The 16,444-nt window shown below is 41.9% G+C and overlaps 1 protein-coding gene across 1 annotated transcript; it reads left to right on the top strand.

The window, feature by feature from the left end:
* The first annotated feature begins 4,869 nt into the window (after nucleotides 1–4,869).
* Nucleotides 4,870–9,222, top strand: LOC101763351. Its single transcript, XM_004979752.4, has 4 exons — nucleotides 4,870–5,097; nucleotides 5,361–5,451; nucleotides 7,230–7,422; nucleotides 8,785–9,222. Exons 2-4 carry the CDS (start codon nucleotides 5,398–5,400, stop codon nucleotides 8,913–8,915), a joined length of 378 nt encoding a protein of 125 aa, XP_004979809.1. The 5' UTR covers nucleotides 4,870–5,097; nucleotides 5,361–5,397; the 3' UTR covers nucleotides 8,916–9,222.
* Nucleotides 9,223–16,444: the final 7,222 nt, after the last annotated feature.

Raw genomic sequence — 16,444 nt, 5'->3', positions numbered from 1 at the left:
ATATATTGCACCTTTAGTTCATCCTTAATGTTTTGCTACGTGTTTTATTTTCTTTTATTTTGTTGTAAAACAAAAGCTGAGTCGTTGAATACAATGTGGGCATTATAGGTATTTCAAAGGGGCAGCTTGACACCGTTACCATGTGGAAGGCTAATGATACAGCCAAACCAATAGCTAGCTCGTCTTATTAAGGTCACCTATAATAGTGGGCACATACAAATTTTCTACTAGAAACAAAACGCATCCACATATGTGCTCTCCATTTCACAATGTCCATCAGGTCCGCACACAATTTTCTACTAGTAATGTTAATAAGTAAAACTGAATCCGATTTGTGTGTTTATATGCATGCAACATTCAATTTTTGGTTAAAAGATTACTTAGTTTTTGTGCCTCCTAAATATGAGGAGTAGACCAATACTATGAAACAGAGGTAGTGTCATCTAAGAATTTCTGCAATTCAATTACACACAAGAATGTAATTACAAACAATGGAACGAGATTACATGTACAAATTGATATCATTTTTATGGCCATAATATCGAAGTAAATCCCTTGTGATGTAGAGGTACATTGTTTACAAAGTTCTATGCCAATTAATGTAGCTATTTGTTGGCATCTGTACCTACAGAAGCTAGAATTAGGTAAGCTTACCTAAAAAATCATTAGGATTGTGGCTCATCTGATTTGTGCAGAAAAAACTAATCAGAACCACTTGATGCCTGATGCATGGCTAGCAGCAGGTGCCATGCTATTTTGTACTTTCGGGCACCCCAGAAATTCGTGATTGGATAGGAGGAGGATAAAAGGAAACGCTCACGCCACGCTGCATGATCGATGTGCCTTTTTCCGGTGGCTTCTTGGAGAAGCTCATGGCTTTACTGCATAAAGAACTTCTGCTGTAGATGGAAGAAGTTGCTACAGGTGATCCATCCAGAGAGTGCTAGGATCTACTCCATCCGTTCCAAATTATAAGTTGTTTTGGCTACTCCATCCGTTCCAAATTATAAGTTGTTTTAGCTTTTTTAATAGGTTTTGTTATACACTTAGATGTACCCTATGTCTAGATGCATAATATTATGAATCCAAAAAAGTTAAAATAACCTATAATTTGAAACGGAGGGAATATATTGTAAATAGAATTGCTAGAAGCAAATGGCATGATGTACACAGAACCCTATGCTACGCTTCACAAATCACAATGTTAATGCATTTAGGTAGAGACGAATGATTTTGCTTTCCTCCTGCCTGTTCTCAATTGATTGACCATTTTGCGTGACGATATTTTGCTCAATTGACCATTTCATTTCATTTCATTTATTCAGAGCTCCACATCATCCCTTTATTTTATTATTTCTTGTTAAAGTTGCAGGCATAACTTGCCAAAAGAGCAAGCTTAAGGAAATATGTATCCATATATGTGTGTACTTTTGTATATTTAATCTTAAATAGGCTTTAGGAAAAGTACCTGCCCTATATTTAGAAATTTCCACAGGTTGACTTTGGAGGAGCCAATTTGACTTTGCTTTCTTGCTGTTTCTCTTGCCAAAGGCATGCAAAGTGTGCAACTTGCTTACTCTTACCCGCAAGTTGAGTATTTTTTTTAAAAAAAAACATAATAGTATTATATTAGAAAAATCAGGGTAGAACAATAGGTGTCAACAATAGGTTCCAATGAGAAACATAGTGAAACTTTTTCTAACCGAGCTCATAGTGAAACTTGGTGGGTAAAACTAATTACCCATGTCTGGGTAGAATTAAAAATAAAGTAAGAGTGATGCTTCAGCAAGAGCAACTGGATTACAGGGGCCATGGACGCTGGCGCGGGCCATTATTGCTGCACCATCATGGATGCAGCTGCATTTGAGCTTTGGGCTGGGGCTAATGATGCTGACCAGCAAGAAAAATGTCGCCATCAGATCTAACGATATCTGTCAATGTATGACCTAACCAACCTCGCCTACAGCAAAGTCTCACCAAATATAGGTAGGCGTTTCATCAAGGCAGGAAAAAAAAAGATCAGAGGAAAAACAAAAGTCTCACAAAATAATTAAATTGCTGGAGCTGGGCCTTTTTGGGCTGATTTCTATCTCATATGGGCTTCTTCTCCTTGTACTTCAGCTTCAGCCCTCCTAAATCCACTTTTTTTAAAAAAAAAAAAGTCCACAGATTCAATGGTGTAGAAATTTCAGAATGGCATCTGAAAAGTGAAGGAAAAAAATTGTGGCTTGTACTCAACCCATGCTTGAATAAAATATCATCATCTTACAAACTACTCACATATGTGCGTATGTTAATTGTTATCCGACCAAGATCACGAGTAAGAACAATATGAACAGCGAAAAACTTAACCCAAAAAGTCTTAAGTATCCATGCTTATAAAAAGGACCTAAATTCAAATCCAAACACCTGGCATTATTGGGTTAACTTGACGGGACCGAAGTCAAAAAGAAAAAGAAAAACTTGATGGGCCAGGGTATGTCAGGCAGTCGTCCAACAAGACAGAGCTGATTGGCTGGTGATTGTATAATCCAGGTAGGGTCAGCTGGCGCAGCAGATGCATGAGAGTGAGTGAGGGAGGTTTGATGGAGTATTTGTTTATTTGGTGCATATGGAATAAAGCCTCATGCCCCAGTGATCGATGTGTGTGTCTACAGCTAACACAATGCTTTGTTCCTCTTGTGACAACAGAGTTTCTTTTTTTTTTTTGACTGATTGTGACAACAGAGGTGAATAAGAGCTTATTTTAAAACTTCTATGATTGTTAACAATGCTGGTGAGATTATATGCATGAAAAAATTTGAAAAATCAGGAGCATACTTCGAATGTAAATATTTTGCCTAGCTACAAAAGAAAAGAACATGAATGAAGCTACAGTAGCTTCGACCAATGCCTGTGCTTGGTTGAATTCTTCTTTTATTTTTGAGCAATCAACTGGTAGGTACTCTGCTGTAGTCACACACGTTTACTTGAAAAAAAAAGGTTGCTCATGTTATTTCTAAGAATTTAGCATATTACATCACTACATGTCTGCATTTGTTGAGAGTGGAAAATGTTTACTAAAAAAATTATGCTTACTAACGGTCCTAAAATATCATGAGGAACTGGGTGTCATGGTCTGTTCGTCTTCATCGTTGAAGCTGAAAGGAACTCGGACGTACATGGGCATACCTTTCCATGTGGCATCATTCATGTCCTGCAAAAGAGTTGCATCACTGGCCTACCTCCAATATTTCTTCTCTATTCATTGTTTTTTTGTTTCAGAGCGTGCATGAATTTTTAACTGATCGAGTCATGTATTAACAACAATCGCTTATTTTTTTTAGCAATAAAAAAGAATATAACTAAGCAAATTTAACTGTCGAAATGATTCTTTTAGGAAACTTGGCAATTTTCATTTGGGAAAAAACCCTGAAAACTCATTGGTCCTTTCAAGTGGACCCCAAGTTTATCATTCTGATTAGTTAGTGGCTCCATAATTGATTGGAGGTTCTGCACATGACAAATCCAAGCTTGATGCAAGCACTTGCAATGCTGTCGATGAATGATTGGAGGGACGCTTTTCTTGAGGTAGACAATTGTGATTTCGAACAGTCAGGGGTTATTAGGTTGTAATTTCAGGGAAACTCTACACGAGTAGCTTTTGTGTGTGCTCAATGTAAATATTCATGCATAGGGGATGTTGACAGTCCAAGGCTCAAAGTTTAGAAAGTTAGAGCTGAAAACATCTGAAAAACACGTCACCATTTTTTTTTCCCTTTTCACTAAAGGGAGACACACGCAATGTGTGTGATAATAAACAAAGTAATATTAGCTTGGGTGTAGGGAGGCATTCTACACGTGTAAAAAAAAGCTTCTTCAATTTAGCCAACTGACTTTGTAAAAGAATAAAATGCATACTATATATAGACACAGCTACATTATTTTTGTAGTGTTGTACCTCAATATTCTCTAGAAAAAAAAATTGTTTGCTCGCTATCGGGTCGAATTCGGCGAACGAACTCATGATCATGGTCCCCCTTATGGAACCAATTTCAAGATCCAAAGAGTTAGAAAAAGGGAAACCCTGAAGAATCAATTCCAAAGCTCTGGTCCCCCTGCCTTCACCATCTAATGTGTCCTTCTCTACTCGTTTTTGCTTTTCCAATGCTTCCAATCAGGCAGAACTCCTTTCACAGTACCCTTCTGATCCTTCTAAGACTGGAATTAGCTAGCAGTTTTTTTTGAACTAAAATTAGCTAGCAATCCTAGCAAACGTTTAGAGTATGCAGAGGAGGATGTGTTTGTGTATGCTACTTAATTTAATTTGTACTAAATCTAACAAAAAAAATGTATATTTAGCAAAACAAGCCAAGTGTAGTATGAAATCCAATTTTTGAGCCTCGTGCAAGCTGGGTGGTTATGTAAACATTAGTAATTAGCAAACAGATCAACATTTTCAGGAACAATAATACATCTGAATTTGTGACTGAGAATTGTTGTTGATTAAAAATTCGACCAAAATCTTCTGATATCCAAATAAGCAAGTTTTCGAGCAAAGTTGTTTGGGTCAAAAAATTCTCTCAGGAAAAGATGGAACATATATGAATCATATTCAAACGAAAAGTCGAGAAACATCGACGATATTCTTTTTTGTTTTCCAATAATCTTGTGCCTCCACGCCTCGCGGGCCCCACAAAAATCAATGGATCACAAAAACATTACATTGAACACAAATTTGATGTAGCATGAGATAAACAAGAGATCAATTATATGAGATAAATAGCTAAAATGGAAAAAAAAATAATTGTGAGAAGTCCACATCACACTATTCATCGAAGAGGATATCAGTACCTCACTCCATCATCCTCTCCCCTCCCTTAAGAAAGGGCAAGAAAAAAACCAAAAAAAAAGAAAACAAAAGAAAAGGGAGAGCTGTAGTCGGCCACTTCTCGCCACCTCGCGCAGCTCCACTGCGCGCACCAGCCGCCACCCATTCCTCTCCCTCCCCAAGCGCGGGACGCCGCCCTCCTCTCGAGCGGCGCGGGAACAGGCGCCGGGCTGCGCGTGCGGCGTGGGCAAGGCGCGGCGGCGTCGAATCTTGGAGTGGCGCACCGGGTAGCTGCACTCCCTCCCCCTTCTCCGGTTTTTTAGTCCAAAACTCTCAAAATTGGGATAGGGGGTCTGGATGTGACCTCGGTTGGGCTTGCGCTTACGCGGATACGCCTCCCCTTCCTCCCCGGGAAGATGAGATGGAACTGCCTGCGCTGAAAAGATTCTTCTTGGCTGCGGGGTTCTTGCGATTTCTTTGGAGGAATTCTTTGGGTTCTGGCTTGTTGGGAGATCCGGTTCTTGATTTGGAGTAATCTGTCTGTCTGCAGGTGGAGGGCCTCGCCGGCGGTGGGGAGGGAGGCGGAGATGAGCCGGGGTCGGTCGCCGGAGCCGTTGGATTTCTTCATATGGACTGTGCAGGTGCGGCAACTCCTACAGTTCCATGGTCCTAGTTTCAGTTTTTGTAACTCTACTTCTCTAGTTTATTGGTTCCGTGGATAACAGTGGTTTGGGTGTCGAAATGCATGTTTGATCTCTCCCTGCGAATTTCGGACACTCGAGTGCTGGGGATTAGATTAAATGTGAAGTTTTTTCTGGGATAGAGTTCGGCTAAACACCAATCACCAAGCCTTTTGTAGTGGGATTGAGATTGTCGTACTTCATTCAGTGGTACTTGGAGTAGCATCCCCCTTATCTTTTACTTTCCTCGGATTAGTACGTTTTTGTTGGGTAAGATCGTAGTTTTCTATCGCTTATATGTTTTCAGTTGTCACAGTTATGTGAGTAGTAGCATACAAAGTTCGGAAGTCATCACTCATTTAACCTTAGCTGATCAATCTGTAGGATTTATTATGCAACTTCTGCTGAGGGGGATCATTTACATGTCTCTGCAGTTTCACATGCTATGCTACTCCTTAACCTGCACTGCTAAGGGGAAAAATTAACTTTGCTTTATGGATAACATAATTGGGGTGCTGGCAAGGAACTTTCTTTCATGGAGCATGAACTGATCCTTCTCCAGCTTTAGATTTGTTAATGTAAGAGAGATGTGCAATAACTTTAGGTAAATGAAAGGTACCGCCGCACTGCTTTAAGACTTCATTAATCAATCTTTGTTGGCTGAGGACAGTAGCACAATAACACCGCTATAAATAGAGGGAGGCAGTGGGCAACGGTTGGGAAAGTGCACGTGCTGAATCTGATTTACCATTTTGTCTATTGGCAAGATGGCACTTTATGAACTTCTAACTTAATAGAGCCTGACAGTAAGTTGTTTGTCTCTTTTTCTCTCTGTGGGAAAGCAATGCTAGCATAAATGGGTTTGTTTTTATTTTGGTTTAGGAAAAAATGTCCTTTGTTTACCTTGGAAATGATTTCTTGTCAACGAGTGATGACACCTGCTATTCTAGACATGACGCTAAAAGAACAATCATGCTTGAGTGTCGAAGTCAACTTTTGTGCTATGTGCTGCCATTTAAGCAATCTTGTTCTAGCACAAATGGCCTACATGGTCGAGCAGACAAACAAAGTTGTCCTCTTTTGGTTCTCAGGACCTTACCTAGGAAATGGAACTGATTTGTTCCTTATCCAACTTTGCAAAAGTGTCTTAGGCTGCTTGACCTGGAGATGATTTAGCAAGCGATGCAAAATCGTGCCTTTTGCCGACTGGAAAGAGGGCTGTTTGCATTACAGAAGGCATAATCAGATAGGGAAAGTTTAGCATTGAAAAAAACTGGAAAAAGGTCCGGATTAGAAATGATTGCATGTCTGGTTGAGGTGAAGAGGTTAGGCATTGTCAGATATTTGATGTTATGAAAAGATTTTCTTTTGTGAGTTCTATTGTGACAGGACTATCCTGATCACCTGATGAGTAGTGTGCTGGCCATGCAGCCCTTTTTTTTTGTATAGATGACTACAGTCTACAAGTGGTGCATAAAATAGAAGAATCGTTTATTTTTGCCAAATGGCCCAAGTCTTGTTTCATTGGAGGATGCTGGTTGCTAATTCTGACATCCAAACTTACACCTTTTATGTTTTTCATAGGAGTGAGAGTAAACATTGTATAAGGTAGCTAATCTCAGTGTGAAATAATGTATACAAAGTGTTAATGTTCCATTTTTCTGACAGTAGATCAGCATAGAGCACTTCTTCCAAATAGAGTTAAATACGATGACTTATGTGCCATAGTTGTGCTGCAGGATGTGGGGTTATGGTTGGAGGAAATAAATCTTGGAAGCTATCGTCAATCATTTGAAGAAAATGGTGTGAATGGGGAGTATCTAGAAAGCCTGTCGATGTTCACTACAGAGCAGATTCTTCGATTCATAAGACGGTGTCATATGAAATGGGGAGATTTTATTACACTTTGTAAAGAGTTAAGGCGCATCAAAGGTTCAAATTTCTGCAGCCTACTGCTACTCTTGCACTTTAGAAAGAGTTCAAAATAGGCAATATTCTATTCTATGACTCCCATGACAGTTCAAGGTTTCTTCAGTTTCCTTTTGTGTTAGCATATCATGTTAACATATCAGCTAAAAATGTGATTTCCCCCCCAAGCCATACTTCTTTATCTTAGTCAATTTAAGTACCTATAGTGAAAATGCCCCTATAAATTTCTAAGTAGTACAATTACCAACCTTATATTTCTTAAGTGAAACACCTCTGTAATGTAACAGGAAGTGTGTGCCTCAGATTTAGCAACTCCTTTTGCAGAACTTGTCCTCATGTTGGCAACTTGGCATTAAAAAAAACTCCATCCTATTGTAACTTAATTTATAATCAGTTAATAAAAATTATTTTGGTGTAAAAAAATAATGCATGGAAAACTTGTACATCATTAAAGAGTGTGCATATGCATTAATTTCTGTTATACAATGATACATTGATACCCATCACTGTTTGATTTATTTTTTAGGAGGTTAGTATAGGCGTATAGCATGTAACATATGTCAAGAAGTTAAGGAAAAATATTCTTTTTGATTGATTGATAGAGCTATATCATGTTTACCATTTCCTTAATGAGATCAGTAACTAACATGTTTTCCTGGTCAAAAACCTGCACATGCACGATGATTTGATTAAGCACAATCCAGTCACCTAGAATCTAAGATGACCGTGACCATGAGGTTTCACTGTTCAGTTATGACTTAAGCATCACAATTACACTGCAAAATTTATGGCAGAGTTATGTAATGTTTACTATTGTACTTAGTTCGAACTGACGTAAATATGTTACACAGTTTCCTTGTCAAACACCTGCACATGTACAGATAATTTGATCAGTCATAATCCAGTCACCTAGAATCTAGGATGACTTAAGCAGCACACTTACAGTGCTGTGTGTCTATCTTGATTTTCTAATTAAGAGGCAGTATGTGGCCAGTACATTTATCACAGTCCAACAGTAACCAAGAATAGTATGTGAACTAAAAAGGGAGTTCTTCACCAAATCATTTACTTCGCAAAGTAAAATTAAATAGGTGCAAGGCAAAAGGGAGGTATCTTTAAAGCCTATCCATACTAGTGTGTTAATCCGTAGAAGTAAGTGCCACCATTAAAATTCCATTCTTACTTCTCCTTTGTTAAATATCTTCTCCTGGAATCCCAAAACAACTGAACACTGCCTATCTGCCTAGTATATGGCTTTCAGCAATCTGGTGGCAATTCTTATATTTCTCAACTGTCTTGCATTTGTGCGCCTTAAAATGCGTACAATTGTTTCGTCTAACTCCTAGTTGCATTTTTTTTCGCCAGTTGCCTGCCTGAAAGGGGAGCAGGAAGTCCGCAGGCCGTGGTGGGCGCCATCATGCCTCTCCGTCGTGTTCGTGCGGGTGGCCAAGCGTAACCGGCAGTCCCGTGTCGTCTCCCTGAAGCTCGAAGCTTAGCAGGCTTGCCGCCAGCCGCCTCTGCTGTGCCGCCACCACCCCCTGCCTGCCGGGGCGTTCTAAGGCGCCTCTCGCTCTGTACCATACAGCACTAGGTCACAATGGTCCAGAAACCTGTTTTCACCGTAGAATCGTCATGGAGTGTGACCTGCGTGTGTTTCTGTAACTTGCTTCTTTCCCACATATATAGGGTCGTGGATGGATCCGAGATGGTAAAGATGGTGTAGACGAAGGACATACATGTGTTTTTTGCGTTCTGTGCAGATGGTTGCTCTTTAAAGTGTCTGAAAGTATCTCTCCTTCGGAATGCTCTGGTTTATTGGCTGCATGAGATGCCATTATATTGCCTGCCTTGGACAGTGGACAATAGAGGTCGCTGTTGCTGGTAACACTAGAGCGTGAAATGCCATTATATTCATTCACGTGTCTATCGTTTTTCTACAGAATAAAGGGCCACGAGATTTTTAGAAAAAAAATCCATTTTTAACCATCCAACTGTTGCTTCCGTTTGAATTTAGCCATCCGATTCCAAAATCATGAATCTTCGACCCGTCCAAAATCATGAATCTTCGACCCGGTTTTGATGGGTAGTTTTGCCTACCATTCAAGTTGTTTGGATGCGCATACTTTTTGCAATCGGATACCACTGATCCTTTATGACAATCTTAGGATAGAGGGAAGGGGCGAGACCTTTATTTTAACCTATTGAGACGAGGTAGCCCATTATGATGAGTCATTGATTTAGTTACACACCCTCTTCTCTGACAAGAGAGTCTACTTAACCGCTAGGCAAAGAGGGAGGACGGACCGGTCTCTTTCTTTCCGCTTGGAAGCCCATTTCTGGGTAATATCCCTGCTGGAAAAAGAAGACACTAGGCCCACATATAAGATACTCTTTCTTTCTTCTCTCCTCCTTTTCTCTCTTCTGCTTCGGCGCTGACAGCAGCAAAACCATCCATCTAGTGGTGGTGGTGGCCCTGCGACGGGGTTTGACGGCAGCGGCGGCGGTAGCCCCGCAGGGGAGGACGGCGGCCCCAGCTGTAGCTCGGCGCGAGCGGAGCGGGCAGCGGCGTCTCGGCATAGGGGTGGATGGCAGTGGCCCAACGCAGGCACGGGCGGAGCGGATGGTTGCGGGCCGACGTGAGGGTAGATGGCAGCAGCCCGACGCGAGTTGAGATGGTGGCGGTGACTCGGCATGGGTATACAGCGGCCGTAGTGGCGGCCCTGTTAGGGCGTAGACGACGGCGGTAGCCGCGAGTGAATGGCAGCTCGTGCGGGGATGGACAGCGGCAGCACGGCACGAGGAACGGCGGCAACAGCAGCCCCGCGGGGAGGAGGGCGGAAGAGAGAAGAGGAGAAAGAGAAGAAAGAGAGAGTACCTAACATGTGGGTCCATTACCATGTGTCTTCCACGACAGAAAAAACACCCGTCAAAACAGCTAGCTGGATGGCCAATTGTGAACGGTTTTAACAGTTGGGTAATCGAAGATTCATAGTTTTGAAATTGGATGGCCGGTAGTAGTTAGATTGTTAAAAATGAACTTTTTCCTTTTTTTTAATCTCGATCTTTCTTTCTGCAAGTTGCAACAGTTGGTATCGCTTATCTGATGAATGCATAAGCTATGGGCATTATCAGGCGCGTGAGCAATATTTTGCGAAAGTGATTGGCAATATTTTACCTATTGAATTTCTTACCGCTAGTGCCCCTAAATTTTGAAAGGTTTGATCCAGTAAAATATCTTCGTCTTCGGTACAAAGTTGGAGCATGTGTTTAGGTTCTCTTTGTGAAAAGGGGAAACGTAGGAATTTCAAGTGAAATTGCAGGGTAGAATTTCATCTCCAAAGAAGTCAATTCGAGGTAGACGAATCCGGGTTGTGGAACTTTACTTAAAAAATGGCTTGACGGAAATTTTCTTTGGCACAGGTTCGTTGCTCTTGCTCCCTCAACAAGATTTAAACCGATGAACCCAACCATCGACTGCATGAATCCAAAATTCCTGCACTAGAACCTCCACGTGTCACATTTGCCATTCAACAAACGCCGATGAATCCGGATCTAAGAACCTCCCATTTGGCACTCAACAAATACCAGACGCGTCGTTGCGCGCCTCCGCTGCATGCAGTTCGATCAATCCGCGTCCATGGAGGAGATGGCGGCGGTGTTTCTACCCGACGACGCGTTGGTCGGCGTGCTCGGCCTTCTCCCGCCGCGCAGCCTCGCGGCGGCGCGCTGCGTCTGCAGGCCCTGGCGTCGCGTCGTGGACGACCGCCGGCTGCTGCTCCCGCACCTCCTCCCGCGCTCGGTGGGCGGGTTCTTCCTCAACTACTACGACCACGAGACGGTGGCGACGGGTTCTTCCTTCTTCGCCCGCCCGGAGACGGCGGAGACGCATCCGCCGACGGCGGCGTGCGGTCCCCGGATCGACGGCGAGTTCAGCTTCGTCACCGCCGGGCGGGAGGAGCCCTACCACTGGCACGTCGTCCTGGGCCACTGCGACGGCCTCGTCCTCTTCGCCGGCGACGGGATGTACCTGTGCAACCCCGCGACGCGGTGGTGGGCGCGCCTGCCTCCTCCGCACCCGCGCGGCTACTACCGCCGCCGCGCGCACGTCGTGTTCGACCCCGCCGCGTCGCCGCCGCACTGGGAGGTGCTGCTAAGCCACACGAGGATGAAGACGACGAGGAGGAGGAAGAGGAGGAGAAGGAATGGCGAGATCTTCTCAGAGGAGGACGGCGGCGCATGCCGAGTGATGGAGAAGGAGCATGGCGAGATCTTTTCAGAGGAGGACGGCGACGCATCATGGCGAGTCATGGAGGAGCATGCATGGCGAGATCGAGGAGGAGGAGGAGGACGGCAGGTCGGCAGCGCATTGTGATTGATGGAGCATGAGGAGCACGGCGAGATCTCAGAGGAGTTGGCGGCGACGCATGCGAGAGATGGAGGAGGAGCATGGTGAGATCTCAGAGGAGGACGGCGCCGCATGGCGAACGATGGAGTGGCCGCCGGCGACGTGGACGTGGCACGCGATATCTTCGAGGACCATGAGGTGGGTGGAGAGGGTGTTTGTCCGGGAGGGAGCGGCGGCGGGGACGGTGGCCGGCTTGAAGCTGCATTCAGAGGACTGGGCTGATGCCCCATGGCGCTACGGCGCTTATTCTCAGGGAGCACTTTATATTCGTTGCGGCGGTGATCATATCTCAAGGTAAACAAAGCACTTATATATATATGCTACCCTAATCACTTCATAAATGTTCAGTTTAATGAGATGTCTATTTGTTTGAATTCAGAAAAAAGCTGTCTATTTGTTCATTATCATACCTTGCATCGTTTCTATCTGTTCATCTTTCTTGACTCCCTTGCAGGATATCCATGTCAACCAATAAGTACCAAGTAATCAAATCGCCGATAGATCCAGCTGAATGTCGTAAGCAAGGCATGCAATCAATTATAGGGCGGTCGAAAAATCTGTACAGCTAAAAAAAAACCTTACCCCTCTGTAAGTTCGTTATTGCTGTGACGCAAGCTATCACTTGGATTTACATGCAAAACAAGAACGACTCGGGGATTTTGAGAGTTGGGCATCGGAATTTTTAAAATGGTTGATGGCTACTGTAGTGAGGATTTTTTATGCAGTGCTTATCCAGTAGAGCATGGCTTACCGCGTCAAATAGGCTAGGTACTTCTAAAAAAAAAGCCAAGTGCTTATGCAATGCTTCTTAGTTTAGGAGTGGATTATCTAGCTAGGGTTTGTGATCTGATGTGTAAGCAAGTAGAAACAAATATGATCTATCATGAATTTGATCATTTTCTTCATTTGGGCTTACACCACATAAATATTTTGTCTGACTACAAAGAGAAATTCAACTCTAAAATAGCCATTTATGAGTACCATGTTTGGATTTGATCGCTTATTCACCAGTCACTAGCAGGTTTTTTTACAGCAACTTAATTGGGGAAGTAGCTTTTTTTGAACTCCAGCATGCTATATGCATAGGTGAAAATGGTAATTACAGAATGTGATGGTTTTTGTTTGGCAAACGATAACACAACAATACTTCGCCATTTCTATCTTTTTAATACTGAACTGAGTATTCAATACCCTCTTGGTGTAAGCTGGTTTTTGTAAGGCAACACTAAGTTGCTTTGTTTCCTGTCCTTGACAGAAAATGTTAGTGAATATGAATGGAGAATCATATACCAGCAATGATACTAATTTGAGCTCTTGTTTGTTTCTTTTTATGGTGGTTCCTGTAAAAATTTGGTCCTGTGATTTTTTCTCTCTACCTGTTCTTGTGGCTGGTTCTGGTTGCCCGGACAACAAAATTCTTTAGCGCCAGATCAGAAGGGTATGCCATTTTCTAGCCCATTTCTTGTAGTTATTTCTATCTTGTGCTGCCTGCTATGTTTCATAATTGTGGGAGAATGAAACATGTCAGTGCTTCAGAGTTTCTAAGAGTATTAAAATTCATCATGATGCTGGAAAGTGTATATTAGCTATCGATGGAGATAGGCCTATTCATCCTGTACTGCAACATATTGGGCCGGCAGACATACTTCACCTTTGGAAAATAGTTAATGATTCCATTCTTCGTGGCAGGGAGATCGGTCCTCAACACATGCTAGCTCTTTATTTTTCAGAGTATCAGAGTGGGTTATTTCGGATAAGCCTCATGCAGGATACGGTGCTAACCACTAATGGTCAAGATAACATCGTTGAAAGGTATGTAAATTGTTGTCCACAAGTGGTTGAGTTTAATCTGCTTTTCATGTTGGTTGCTGTTGGTTCCCATGCGCTTTTGTTCATCCAATTCTTCTATTCAGTTCCTTCTATTTCCCTGATGGATTGCCATTTTGATGGATTTCAAGGATGAAGGAATTTTCTATTCCTGTACCTGATTTTGACACATCTGGGCAAAAATTATATATGCATAGGCTTTTTCAAAGGCTGAAAGTTTCAATATACTAAATGGATGATTCTAATTTGAGCATGAAATTTATGCAGTGTCATTGACTTGGAGTAAATGGTACTTGCTATTCAGTTGAGTGTATTCTGCAGATTGTTGCGGCTGCGGCTGCAGCTGCTGGGCAGCCCAGCCATTCGGCTGCCCCAAGTAGCAGCATCTGCAGCTCAGAATCTCGTTGATTTTAGCAGCATGTTGCGGTTCAAATAAGCAGTAGCGCTGCCGCAGCTGCTGGCTGGCTGCAGCTGCTGTGGCGGCTGCTGCAGCTGCAGCTGCAGCCAGTAGTACCGATCTGGTTTGATGTATCATCAGTATTCGGTTCATTTTTATTTTCAATGCATTTTTTTGAACAAAGTGATATGGTTTGTGCTGTGTTTATGGATGGCTGGCAAAGTTTCTGTGGGAGGCAGTCTGAATAGGTTTGATAAGCATAACAATAGTGAAGCTGTACATGTGCAGGATGAGAGTTGCTCTTTTGGTGAAGGGCTACGGGGAAAAAGAAGAATCTGTATAACCTGAATGTTCTGCATCCTTTCAGACCTGAATCCCCTATTCCCATGTTGACATAATCTCGTGGTTGTGCTTGTGCAGGGAAATCTGCAAAAAATCAAGTCCAAAACAGGCATTGCTTGCACACGGCACAGATTTGTGAAGTAGCTACTCATACACAGGCATTGCTAGCTTCTGTATGATTTTTCTTTTGAATTGTTGTTCTGATGAGGGAAAGACTAACTTGTGGTTAACACATTCATTCTTTATTCAGGCAGTGTATGCAGGTACCTCAATCTCTGCTGGAAGGAAAGGTTCAAGCAAAGCTAAGGCTAGCAATGAATAAGGTATGATGAAACACAATCGTTTTAGGTGTTGTTCAGTATGAACACATTCTCTTAAGAAATTTTGCTTGTAAAATTTTTTGGACTATCTTCTAAGTCAACACATCCTCTTTACATATGCAATCAACTCAGTTGGACATGACGGTAATGACATATACTGGTTTGTTTATTTTACTTCAAAGTTCAAAGCTGGATATCTTGTCATATAATTCATGCTCAGCCTACTTAGTTTACTTGCTTAGTTGTTAATAGACATGGATCATGCTCAACCTACGCTTAGTTGCTTATATATGGGTTTCAGTACTGGATCCTGGCTTATATGTCTCTTGCGTTTCAGTTTTTGAAGACCAGGATCCCTAATGTAGAACAGTTAAACCGTTCACAAGCTAGCAGAACCTCTTAGCATCCTAAAAATATTTCCTCCATATGTAGTTTACAGTATTTGCAGTGGAGCAAGTAGCATGGCTTGTGCCTCCAACATGAGTTTTGTTAGCCAGTACTGCCGAACTGAACCTTGGGCATGTTTATAAATTACTAGGATCGTACCCATGCGTTGCTACGGCAAAGCAAATGTCATCGATAAGCATCAAACATTATGCTCATCTTATAATTTTCATAATAGAAATACTAGTAATTTGACGTTCAATGCTCTATACTCATCTTATAGGAAAAACATAACCACCAATGCACGTATATATTAACTAATGAATTGATTGCCAAAATTAATGTATGTACAAAATCCCAGGAGTGCAAGATATTATCCATACATGAATTTATTTATGGATTTTGATGATTATATAAAAACTAAATAAAGAAACATAACACATGAACAATCTGGTCGATCAAAAAATTTAATCTATCTGTAAAATGCGTGTAAAAGCTGCACTCTTATTTTATTTTTTTAAATACTTGAGAAGGCATTACTAGTTGTCCATGATAGCTAATGCAAGGGCACATGCCGTCTCTCTAATTTGTTTCCATTGAGCGGGTATCCGCTTGCATATGTCTGTAGTACAAAAAGCAAAGATCAAAACTAGATAATTTCAGTTGAACGAAATTATTGAGCACAAAAGGATGTTACCTTTTAGATTTTATGAATCAGAATAGATGGGAGAAAAAACAATTTGACTATGATCTGTAGTAGTCACTCCACCTAACCGGCAAGGGAAAACTGAATGTAAAAAACTTAAACAGGGACAAATGAATGTAAGAAATTAATTGTTAAATTTATTATCAAAACTGAATGCTCATTGATAATGTCATACCTTGCATCCTTGACATGGAGGACAGCTAATGTTTTGAATTGAAAAGCCGTGCGGCACCACTCCCATATGTGGCGTTGAAGGTGTGGGTCGTTCACGTGGATTATGATGAGTTTTTTCCTACGAGCAACATTATTAATTCTGATCAACCCATGGCAGATAATTTCATATGTACATAAACACACATACCTTTGATTCATGATCACCACATGCCTGTTAGGTCGTCTCCGGAAGTCACCCCTATCTTAGATATCAGCCGCATATAACCATGCCTATGACATCTTGAACCACAAAAAAATATATGCTTTTGTATTTTAGTGTGAAACCATGACATGATATTTTGTTAAATGAAAGCATGTATAAACTGATGAGTCACCTGCAAAAGTATCTACTAGCTGATGGTATACATCCTCAAATTTTCTAAAGGCATGAGGACACTCTGAAATCCAGATGGGCCTCTATGGAGTATTGA

The sequence above is a fragment of the Setaria italica genome, chromosome VIII (genome assembly GCF_000263155.2).
Source record: "Setaria italica strain Yugu1 chromosome VIII, Setaria_italica_v2.0, whole genome shotgun sequence".
Lineage (NCBI taxonomy): Eukaryota > Viridiplantae > Streptophyta > Magnoliopsida > Poales > Poaceae > Setaria > Setaria italica.
The sequence above is the reverse complement of the archived record's forward strand: the minus strand, read 5'-3'. Positions and strand labels throughout refer to the sequence as shown.

Bases quoted from the DNA above. Each gene is read 5' to 3' on its own strand.
- LOC101763351 (XM_004979752.4), top strand. From the start codon at position 5,398: ATGAGCCGGGGTCGGTCGCCGGAGCCGTTGGATTTCTTCATATGGACT. The intron at 5,452-7,229 runs GTGCGGCAACTC...GTTGTGCTGCAG, and splicing joins TCTTCATATGGACTGTGCAG to GATGTGGGGTTATGGTTGGA. The intron at 7,423-8,784 runs GTTCAAATTTCT...TTTTTTCGCCAG, and splicing joins AGAGTTAAGGCGCATCAAAG to TTGCCTGCCTGAAAGGGGAG.